The sequence below is a fragment of the Elaeis guineensis genome, chromosome 2, assembly GCF_000442705.2.
Source record: "Elaeis guineensis isolate ETL-2024a chromosome 2, EG11, whole genome shotgun sequence".
Lineage (NCBI taxonomy): Eukaryota > Viridiplantae > Streptophyta > Magnoliopsida > Arecales > Arecaceae > Elaeis > Elaeis guineensis.
Genome location: NC_025994.2, coordinates 2770295 through 2782338, shown reverse-complemented (window position 1 = coordinate 2782338; position 12044 = coordinate 2770295). Strand labels below are relative to the sequence as shown.

Here is a 12044-nt window from a genome sequence, read left to right as displayed (position 1 = left end):
ATCTTAGCTTTGGCCTATGATGATCCTGGTGTCTGGACCACCATCCTGAGTGGAATTCTTAAGATCGGCCATTTATGACTTCGGTATCAAATTTAATCCTGTCCCTACAGCCTTTAATACAGACGGCAGATGGTGGAATATTTGAGCATGCTGAGTTTTGACTTCGGCCGTAAGCATACATTAGCCGCCATCAGATTTTACCTTGTCGGGTAAGATTTAACTTAGCTGTTTCTTTTCCTCAGCACCCTCTTCCATCGAATTAAGCCAAACCCCCAACTAAAGGGGCAGGGCCAATTCCACCTGCACTTTATTTGAAAATTCAAAAGCACCCACGACTTTCGGTTGATTCTGGAATGGAAAAGATAGGTGCAATAACCACCCCATCAATCTTGGCTGAAAGCCTCGACATGTTGCGTCTGAATCGGCCCCATGATTTCTCCGAATGGTTACACTGCTTCAACCTATAAAAGGATCTACAGGGGACCTCCCAAGGTACGCAACCATAATCTTCTACACTCTTCTGTTTTTCTGTGATCTGACTTGAGCATCGGAGGGTTTCCGCCGGAGCCAACTTCGGTCAGGATTCGCTTGCAGGTTTTCTTTTCGGGAGGACGCGCCACTGCTCCAGCAGTTTTCGACCGTGGTCCAGATTTCAGCGGGAACACAACTTTATCTCCAACTCGTGTGGGAATGTGAAGTTCTCGACTGCGCGGTGATTGAAAGAATTCCACTATTGCCTACCTTTATTTGTTGACCTCGCTCATTGGCCTAGGCCTTTGACAGTCACCCGTATGTCACATGAGCCGGTTGTGGTTCTTTTTTTTTTTTGTTCACCCGCAATATGACAAGCCAGAGGGTCAACATATTTTTTTCGGCATGCCTGGTGGGACCCCAGATAATTGAGATTATACATCAAAAAGAGAAAAAGGGGCTAAAGGCTGCCCCCTAAAAGGGAGAATCTCCATTGGATCCAAAGCCCCTGCAAGACTGGGTGACGTCCCCTTAGGGCCTTAGCTTGGAAGTTCTTTGAGAGAATCACATAGCAAGGCAACACTATGACTAGCGTAGAACAGGTACAGCAGGTTAGGGGACACTTTGACTATGTCCGGGACTTCCTCATGTCGTTTGCTCAGAACTTGAAGGGGGAACCATACCACAGCAAGGGCACATATGCGTGAACCACCAAGTTCTCTCTGAAGATGAGTATGACAAATTTCACCAATAAGTGAGCTACTTCCCTTATCGACATGATTCCTCCAGCATTGCTACCAAATAGGAAACTGGTAGACAAATGGAAATCAGGCAGGAAGACTTGTGCCTAGTGTAGCACCATAATGTTTTTCAGGGATAATGCTTGGCCAACGTGAGACCCAAAGGGGTGATCTGACTGCAGAAGCTGGGTAGGTGGGCTAGGATCATCAAGGAGCAACCTTAACATGGTCTAGCACCACCTCCTTTATAGGGGGTTGCTGAGGTGTATGAAATACTCCAGGAGTATTATAGGCTAAGGCTTAGACAAATTAGACAACCAATGTACAGAAGGCCATATGCTAATTGGATCAATTGGGCTCATCCATTCTTGCCTGGGTTTAGAGTCCCTAACTTTACCTTATTCACTGGCAAGGACATCCCATCCTCTATACACACATTAGCTGATTCATGGTTAAATGTGATGAGATGCCCTACAACGAACTCTTTAAAATTTTTCTGAGTTCATTGATAAAACCACCTTTTGGTGGTGCACTAACATGGTGGCTAACTCTATTACTTGCTGGCAGGATATGGAGGATCAGTTCCTTGCCCAATTCTTTTGGATGGAACTTCAATTGTTGGTCATTGACTTGTCCAAGTTGTATCAACAACTTGAAGAATCAAATACTAGTTCATCATTCACTTCAAGTGAGTGTGCATTAAATGCCATATCCCTCTTCGAACTATCAAATTAGTTCAACTTGCTATGTTCGCGCTTGACATCGAGCTTTGGAAGAGGTTCGAAGGTATTGAGTTTGTTGGACTTGAACTAGCTGCTCAAGTGACCAAATATGAGGCCCTCTTGAGGGAAGAGGCCCAGATGAAGAATGCCTCATTTGGGACCTATTATCGGGATCCCAACTTAGAAATTGATGTGGCCGACATAATCAACTAGAAGCCTTACACAATTATACTATCGAGGCTAAGGCTTTGGTGGAGTTGGAGGACATTGCCCAATAGTAAGTGCAGATGAATGCTCGTGGCATTCTCCACACCTATCTATTTGACCAAATGAAAGTTGATCAAACATTTGATCACCTATTGCATGGACATTTTATTAAAATACGAGCATGGCATAAAATTCCATCGGCCAACAAAATTAGGGGAGGGAATTTTTCAAATGGTATAATTTTTGGAGTTACGCGACTAACCATGTTGTTTCAGGATGTCATCCAAAATAATAGTGACAAAGGGCTACTCAAGTTCCTTGATAAAAGGGAAGTGATGGACATCACCAGCAATCTAGTTTTGAAAGTGGCTGATAACATTATGGTGGTTGCGGCCCAACATGCAAGGAAGGCCATAAGCAAACCAAGTACCGAACTAAGAGGGTTGGTCACTTGCCAAGCCATGGTAAGCACTATTTGACTGCTAAGTTAGGAAACAACAGGTAACACACCTAGTCAAATTCACTCTGGATGACCTCTACGAAGCTTGCAAGGCTCCAGAGTGAGGGGCAAGAAAAATTGGCTCTCCACACTCCTGTAGCACGAGAAGTCATCAAGGTTGTCAGTAGGAGTGGTAGCCTAGGAATAGGGATCTAGGTTCAGCAAATATCTTGAAGCTATCAAACTTATACGTTCAACTACGGATGCTCTACTTGTTAATCTTTGCCAATAGTTGGGGGACTTCAGTCCATCGAGGATATCACCCACTTCCCATGCTATGCACAATAGCATGAAGCACACCCAAAGGTGTAGATGGCTACACAAGTAGGTGGCTGTTGGGTTTCGATGGCGCAGCGGAACGGTTGGGTGTTTAAAATTTTTATTCAAAACATCCTAACGCACCGGAACCCTAGAACCCAGAATCCTTTGACTATAACAATCAAAGCATATATGAAATAAGTATGGACAAGAGGAATACCTATAGCCTAATCTCAATTTTCATGAGGCGTCCAAGTGTCTGCCCTCCAACGGTGATCCACATGAAAATCGGACTAAGGACAGTGCTCCTTCTTCATCTTGCTTCAAGAGTTCTAGTTCCTAAAACTCGACTAGCCATCAGTCGATCAGACCTTCCTCCAAACCTAAATTTGGACCTCTCAGAACCTTCCACTGGATCTGACCACCTTCTTCTGAACCTCTTAAATCCTTTGTCTTAAGAGGATTAGGCTTGTCTTAAAAGAATAAGCCTTGTCCTAAAAGAACTAAGGCTGTAAGAGAGGGAGGAGTGGATAAGACCCTTGCAGGAATTGAATGATCAATCCATCTGCCGCCTCCTATTTATAGCAATAGGAGGGGTGCCAGAGGGTCTAGATACGCCCATTCACGCATCTATAAAATCAACGTATCAGAAATTAAGAGACTTATCTGTGAAGGACTCTAAATTATCAGATACGTTGTTTCAGCCTTCTCTCGTGTCCGCCCAGAAAGTTGTTTTCAGCGTCCTTCCACAAATCAAAAAAATTCTAATTTTGCCATGTGGATAGCCCTTTGAACGAGGCTTCTTATGGCACAAAGATTAAAGCATGAATATATCCCAACGGAGAGAGATGTTGGCGTGAAGTCACGACTCGTGCTTCTTCCTTCCGCACGCGCGCACGCTGATGGGTGTATTAGGCATCCTTCCCACCTCCAGATAAATCTAGAAAAATTTCAGATAATGTTCCATTTAATGATGTAACAAATAAGAAATATTATCTGATAAAAACATTTCATTTAAAAAATATTTTAACGGCAGAAGGACTTTGCAACGCGAAGAGATGCATCCATGCTTTCTCGCATGCGCGCCTCACATCTAGAAGAGTTCCATGCCAATTTAAAAGGCTATTTCATACTTTAAAATAAGTGCCAAGGAGGTTAAGGGGCTGACTTCCATGTTCTATAGGTGAGAGACCCAAAGCAGAAGGACTTTGGTCCTTCTGCATGCCAAAAAAAGAAATGCGGGTGCGCACCTTCTCATTTAGTGCCAAAAGTCTCTAACCACTTGGACTCGTGGTTCCAAAACGTGGATAAGGCTTTAGATGCCCCACTTTGGGCTGCATCTAGGTGGCTTGACCTAACTTAAATGCTCATCAAATTGGGTTAACCAAATAGCAAGGATTGAGATCAAATTTGATCTCCTAAGGAGTTAGGATTTTCACACGTGCTAGCATGCTTATCGGGAACCCTGATTGGATCCAAAATTTCAATCAACCTTATCAAAAGGGTCCTTGGTCAATTTTCTTATGTGTGTGACCTATTGGGTTTCATATCTAGCTAGCAGTAGGTTCGGATGCAAATTGACCTAATTTTATTAGATTCTTTTTAATCGATTAAGGTTCAAAACGAGCTAACCCAAGTTCAGCAATTAGAATCCTTTCTAATTGGTAATCGAATTAAATCCTTTAATTCAATCAAATCCATAAGTCAAGATTGACGTCTAACAATGCATCATGACTATCTAAAAGATGTGAAATTTGATAGAAATATCAAATATATCCTTCAGTGGCAAGTTACCGTACAATTCAATCCTTCGATCATCCTTGCATCCCGAATATGTTCATGAGTATAAAATTACGTCAAACTCAAACACATATTCATATTGATTCTCTATCAACCATTGATGACTCCAATGATGAAATCTTCATCCTACTTTTGGTTAAAAGATTTTTTCTGAGTTATCTAGAGATGAGAATTCACAGGATGCGATCTCCTCTTATTAAGAGTGATCGATTTCTTGTTGATCGACTCACAACCTTCATACATACTCCATCATATCCAAAACATCCCCTACATGTCTTAATGATATGCTTGGGTATGAATCAAAATATGGATTCATGTGCACAATTCATGGTGATCTCAGGTCTAAAGATCACTTGCACAACTCCCACTTAGAGAATCATCTTTTGACATGCAAGTAAGGCTTCCATAAGATATTCTTTGTTGGCGAGTCAATTTAGTGAATTCATTTTCTAATAAGCACCCACATCCTTGTATTAGTGTCTCCATACAAGTAGCTAGTGAGATCAGCCACCTCTGTTGAGCATACATAGGATGTGCCAGTCTTTACGCAACATTGATCTCCAACTCAATGCTCCCACGATCAGAAATGTTTAAGATTAGAGTTTTAAGATTTTAGGTCTTACAGACATGACCTATTAATGTCTCCTAAAATCATTGTCTTAATCTTTGAGGTTCATCATAATCTTAAACATAGTAAGATGCAGCTAAAATGATGAATCAAATACCTCATTTCATTATCAAATGAAAAATGCCATTACATGAATTGGAAGCTTACAAAGAAAAGTTCCATCGCATCATACATGCGATTGGCTTGTAGGACACTTTCAGTGGCTACGAGGAGGGGTGGTCATAAGGTTGGTGAGTTTTAGCATTTTGGTGGCAAAGGGAGGGCCCTTGGACCCCAAAAAAAGGTGGCAAGGCAAAGTGATCATGATTGTTGCTGCTTAGGTTGTGACCTAGAGTGATAAAGTTGCCAAACTAGAGGAACCAATCAACCACTTGGCACCTTAGGTAGTGGCAGTGAAGAAAGCACCACAAACTGATCTCAATTGAATGTTTGAGTAGTATAAGAAGGATTTGAGGGTGGATTCATCAACCTACAGCCTAGAGAAATCACTTCTTGAGTAGAAGGATTCCAATCAGGTTGGCCATCTTGGTATCAGGCCTCGTACTTGTGCCAACTTACAATTGTGTTGGTATAGGGCCAGTTCAACATAAAGTGTCAATATGCTCCCATACCATATTATCAGTATCCAATTGATATGGTATGGTACATCCTGTACCACCCGATTCGATATGGTATGGAAAATCTTGATTCCAATGGTTCATGGCAAGGGGATGCATTAAGTTGAAGGGCTTTCCGAACCAAGTGTTGGTGAATATGGTTTTCACCCATCCTTTGGTACTTGAGGCAAATCTTAGATAACCATCTAGTATGAAGGGTGATGTAGTCTATTCCAAAGATTCATTAACTCAATGACTCATGGAGGACTCAACCACTCTAGGATAGGAGCTGGCTGCGGGTGAGGCTCTCCTTCTACCTTCAAATCTGGAGCTCCTAGTAAACAAGCTCTAAAGAACATTGGATGTCACTTTGGTCGGTGTAGTTGGAGTTGAGGTTAAGCATTGGGCAGATCAAAATCCCTTACATTTAGCCAACTTGTTGTGCCATTTATTGGGCGCATAAACTTCAACCCTGCATTATGATCAGACATGGAGGGGTTTGGCCGGGCATAGAAGTGCAAATCCCTATTGATTAAGAAGTATGCCCATGTTTCTCTCGTGGTTGGTGAGATTGGATGTGCAGTTTAGGAAGGAGAGCTCTCGAAACTACTCTAGCTTGCAGTATCCCTAGGAGAAGGGAATGAACTAGAGGTAGTCACCAAAGGATCATTAGTCCATGGAGAGGTAGACCAGGTAGCGCCCATCGATGTCCAAGCTCTCAAGATGACAATGGAGTCGGTTGAGGTGCCACCTCTAGAAAATACTACTGCAACCATTGTAGCATGAACTAGAAGGGGCTGCCCAACCTGTCAATGATCTTCGCCTTATGTTAGTGATGGCATTCGTAAAAAAGATGGCAAGGACAAAAGAGGCAAGCACTATAGGCTTGCTCAATGTGAAGAGCTTAGTGATGTAGATATATTCTTAGGTGCCGCAGTTCGCATGGCTACATACCAGGAGCTTGCAGATCTAAAGGGGGCAATACTTTTGCTCGGTGGCCTCCTCATTATTCCACCCTCTTTGGCAATGAAGGTCTCATATGCTAAGGCCTCGAGATACGCATAGTTGAAGTCCGGAACCAATGGAGGAGAATTCACTAAAGGGAGGCCGGTGATCATGGCCACGTTGAAGATGGAGAGGCTTATCATTTCATAAGGGAAGTGGAAGGTGTTGGTTAAGGTCGACCATAAGCAAAGGGCTGCAGCTAGGAGGTTGCTATTGGATACAACCTCCTTGGTGTTGTTCTAGTCAACTTTGTAGATGCTTGGCTCCTGCCAATAGGCACCCCTTTGTGGTTTCCATCTACCGTATCACTTGACCTAGTTGTCAGTGATAGTGGGCTATGAGTGAAAGGGGCAACCTATCAGCTTCATAAGCCTCCCCCAACTGAGCTTCTCCTTGAGAAGCTTTTGTTCCTTGGCAAGGGGGAAAAGTAAACTCCCTGGTGATTATTGAGGCAAGATGCCATCTGAGCATGTATCAACACATTGGGAGGACAACCAACCTTCATCTGCTGCTATTGAGATGAACATATCCAAACATATCATATTTTGCTACTCATCAGCAAAGGTTTTCACCCAGCTGATTAGTGACTAGGGTCAAGGGACTTGTGGCATCAGGGAGGAGATGCCGAAGGAGCCCAGTAGGGTCTTGCTCTTGGATGGGTGGAGTATAGGGCCTTGCCTTCAGCCATCATCTATGGACGACAGGAAGAGAGATTGTGGAAGGAGAAGGCTAAAAGTTTCAGGAGCTTGAGAATGGAAGGAAATAGATGAGAGCTAGGAGGTCAATAAAGGGTGGAAGTAGGAGAATGGGTGCTACTCTCTACCCTCAGAGTGGCCTTAAAAAAGAAAAGGTTCTAACTGGAGATTGAGGGGAAAGAGCTGTAATATCCATCACCATTATGCTCCAAAATACGCGCATGTCTATTGGCTGTGCAGGCCAAGGTGCTGGTCGCTGCAGCCAGTAAAGTTTTATCAAACTCAGTGAGTAAGGGGTGCAAATGTTAGTGGGTTAATTTGAGTGTAGCCATATGTTAGAGCAGTGTGTTACCATGTGGTCATCTTGGCCATGATCAGATACAGCTAAAATAATAGATACTTGGGAGCCGAGTGATGGCGGGAGTATACATGACACTCAAAGCACAAGTTAGTGCAATAGAGATGGTGACATGTGACCATGCTTACCTAGTACACAGTCTCAAAGCAACTGAGTAGTGGCAAAAGTACGAGCTTGAAGACAACTGGCAAAACCATCGATCAGCCCATCTTCTTATCTTAATCAACAATCTCAAGATTCTCTCTATAAATAGAGTCCAGATAAAGGGACACATTCTAAATATACAAACAACCCAACAGAACTAATGTATTCTAACAACCCAATAGAACTAAATATACCATCCTGAATTGCCCAATACGGGGTATATTGCAATTATACGAAGTCGAAACTAGTATGAAACTCATGTTCAAATTGGTACAGGCCCTATATTGTCCCATATCAAGAGAAACTGACTATTGAGATGTATTGATGTGCGTATTGAACCATATTGAGGCATGCAGACTAGTACCGAGCTGATCAAGATAAAAGAGTAGGGCTGAGCACGGGTCGGATTCGATCGAGTTGAGGAAAAAATTTCATCTGACCGAACCCAATCGGTTGAAGAAAATTCAACCCACTATCGACTGTTTATCATGTATAAACCGTTTGAAATCGAAGTGAACGGTTTGTAGCGGATTCGAGTGGGTTGTGTCGATTTGGGCTTCAATATTGACACTATTGATTTTAAGTCCAATATTGGCCTACCTAAGTTATTTATTATTATTATTTTTTTATCAATTTAATGTAAAAAAGGCCTAAACTTATAAGTTACAAATTTTGGGCTTATTTTTGAACATGTACAAAATAAAACAGAAAAAGGAAAGATTTACTCATCTGAAAGTAATTACATCTGAATGCTTTCATTTTAGAATTGTTTCAAATTGATGTACTTTCATTAACAATTCAACATTAATATTCTCATGAATCCAAATGGGTGATGGGGTATTTTTTAAAATGAAGTATTGAAGTCTAAACAATGCCGTCCCAAAATGAAAGTAAGTTTGTGAAATATACATCGGTTGGGTTCGGTTTCTTACGGATTAAAAGTGTAGGAACCAAACCATCCGTAAATAATCGATTTTTTACAAACCTCAACTCGATTCCATCCGATTTATGTCTTTCAACCGACCGAAACCAATGTTTATTGGGTCGGATTAGGTGGATTTCTTCGGATCTCGGTGATTTGCTCAGCCCTATAAAAGAGAGAAAAATGGTTTGATGACTTTTTTAGTATAGGGTGCATATCATACCATATCGAATTGATAAGGTACCGGTATGGTACCTGATATCGTTATTGCAAATCTTGCTTCATTTTTTTTTTAATCTTAGTTTAATATTCACAACCTCAAACTATACACCAGTGATCAGATAGATCTATGGTAGGCCAAGCAAACAATTGTTGTACCACCTTAATAGTATAGAGTAATGAAGGTACCTTTCTTTATCTCTTTCTTGTTATCTTAGTTACAACTTTATCCCCAACTTATGGAGATATGAAATTGCAATTGTGAGACAATTTAAAGAATTCCATAGTTGCCTTTTCTTATCTACTGACCTAGGCCTTAGAAGGCCTCCTGCCCATCATGTGAGCAGGTCATGACCCTTTCATCATTCACCTACCTTGTGACAGCCCAAAGGGTTAACAATAATGGATACACGATAGAATTCTCTTATGCTTTGAAATATTGGCAGGTTATAAACAACACCTCGGCACCACCAATTCAATTTGGCTAGGAAATTGCATTAATAACAAATAAAACTTATAATTGAGATTATGCCTTGAAATATTGGCAATTTATGAAGAAGACTTGAGCACCACCAATTTGATTTGGCTAGGAAATCCACAATATCAGTTCAATATATGTGGGCATATGACAAGTGAAATTGATGGAACTCCAATCTTATGCCCTTATACCATCTTTGATTTCAAAAGGTGGCACTTATTTTTGATGCAAGTATGAGCTTTCATGGAGGTTTTCTTCTATTGTTTTGTGTTGTTCTAATAGCCCAACATTATTTCAACTCCACCACAAATGACTGTCTTCAGCTTCATTGCCCCTGCCACTGAAACTTTTGTTAGCTTGATTGTCATCTTCTATACGTTGATTAGGAAAGACAAGGATAGACCAAAGTGATCTCCCAAGACTGTTTCAGTTATTGGAGCTCTGAAATAACAATAAATGCCCATCATATTTCAATCTCGACACAAGCAATTGATATAGGAGGCTTGTCTCTACTGACCATGAAGCTCATGCAATGCCATATAATTCTGCTTAAGTTTATTAAAATTGCGATATATATGAGAGATGATGGAACATCATCAAAAATGGGGTCACAAGCAATATGGATATTATCTGGTTATTGAAACTATGAAATAACCATAAATGCTTGTCATATTTTGATCTTAAGACAAAAGCAATTGATACAGAAGGAAGCTTGACTGTACTGACCATGAAGCTCATGCAATGCCTCATAGTTCTGTTTTTTTTCTCTTTTTGGGTAACAATGCTTAAATTTATTGAAGTGCCATGTATATGAGATTGTAGGACAATGAACATCATCAAAATACGGTTACAAGCATATAGATATCATTTGGTTATTGGAACTATGCAAAACCATAAATGCCTCTCATACTTCTATCTTAACACAAAAGCAATTTGTATAGAATGAAGCTTGCCCCTACCAACCATGAGGCTCGAACAATGACTTATAGTTCTGTTTAAATCTATTAACAGTGCCATATATATAAGATACTAGAACACCATAAAAGGTTCCAAGCAAATAGATATTGTTTGGTTATTAGTATGGATTAGAAGCCTGGCAGGTGGGTATGGTACCATCAATATCATGCCATTCCAGTGCAAAATCAGCACCAATACAAGTGTCAGATGCCAAAACTATTTGTATGGATATGTAAAAGCCATACTAGTCCTAACCAGTGCATACCATTGGTCCAAGGGTACCATACCAACTATATCAGCTGGCACCTATATTTTTCTTTTTCTTTTTTTTTTTTTTGATGATATTAGAATTTTATATGTACCTGTTGGTACTAGTACCATACCAATTCCATACCATTCGATGGAAAGATTGTATGATATTCAGCATTATATCGGTTGGTACCTATGTCTTCCTCCCTCTTTTTTTCCCTGATATTAGATTTTGTACATACCCATTGGTACTTGTACCATACCAATTCCATACCGTTCCAAAGGAAAGAGTGCATGAGATTAAACAATGGGAGAGGTTATAGCTCATATCGGAGAGGTTATGGCTCATATTTATTGATATAGCTGTGCTATTTTGGTGTTTCAAACTAAATTACCAAGTTTCTCATTTGCATACGATGCTTCATGCCTTTGTTTCAATATATGTAACAACCATCCAGTTCTATAATCCATTATTCACCTTGAGTTTAATTATATGCCAACTTCATTTGACTGCTCGAAAATGCAGGGGCAGTGCTTTCCCAGCTATTGCTATCGGTGGGGGGAGATGTGTTTGTCGGACAATAACAGAAGGTTGGTCCTTTGTGGAGATTTTTGTGCTGGTTCTAATGTTGAAAGTGCAGTACTTAGTGGCATACGAGCAGCTTCAAAGATTTTAGGAAGTTTGAGCAACTTGTGATGCAGCTGCACTTTACTCCATCTCCATGGATATGCTGGGTGACTTATTTTTCTGTGGCATGCATGCAAAATGTGTTAGTTATTATGGTATTGTGTATTTCTCGAAACAAAAAGCGTATGTTAATGTGCACTTTGTTAAGTGAGCTATGGTTTATTATTATGGACGTCATGGTCGTCGTGGAAATTCTTTGCTGCAGGTAATCAAAGGTTGGGACAGTTCTGAGCTACAGGAAGAAGCCTATTCATACGCCAAATCTCCCTGCACAATCTGCATTGACACTGGTGATAGGAGAAACTAAGAAACTTACCTGTTACGGCCTCTTGGAACATTCATATAGTTCTTTATTTATACACCAGATCCAGTTCTTCGCTGCCACTCAAACCCTCAGTCGTGGGAGAT

General features: G+C 40.9%; 1 protein-coding gene across 1 annotated transcript in view; it reads left to right on the top strand.

Annotated features, from left to right (window-relative positions):
• LOC105033480 (uncharacterized) overlaps positions 1 to 11808 on the top strand; it is a 50835-nt gene extending 39027 nt beyond the window's left edge. The window contains 2 exon segments of the mRNA XM_073251428.1: positions 11475 to 11506; positions 11509 to 11808. Of these exon segments, the coding sequence (XP_073107529.1) occupies positions 11475 to 11506; positions 11509 to 11645 (169 nt within the window). The 3' untranslated portion in view covers positions 11646 to 11808.
• The last annotated feature ends 236 nt before the right edge of the window (positions 11809 to 12044 follow it).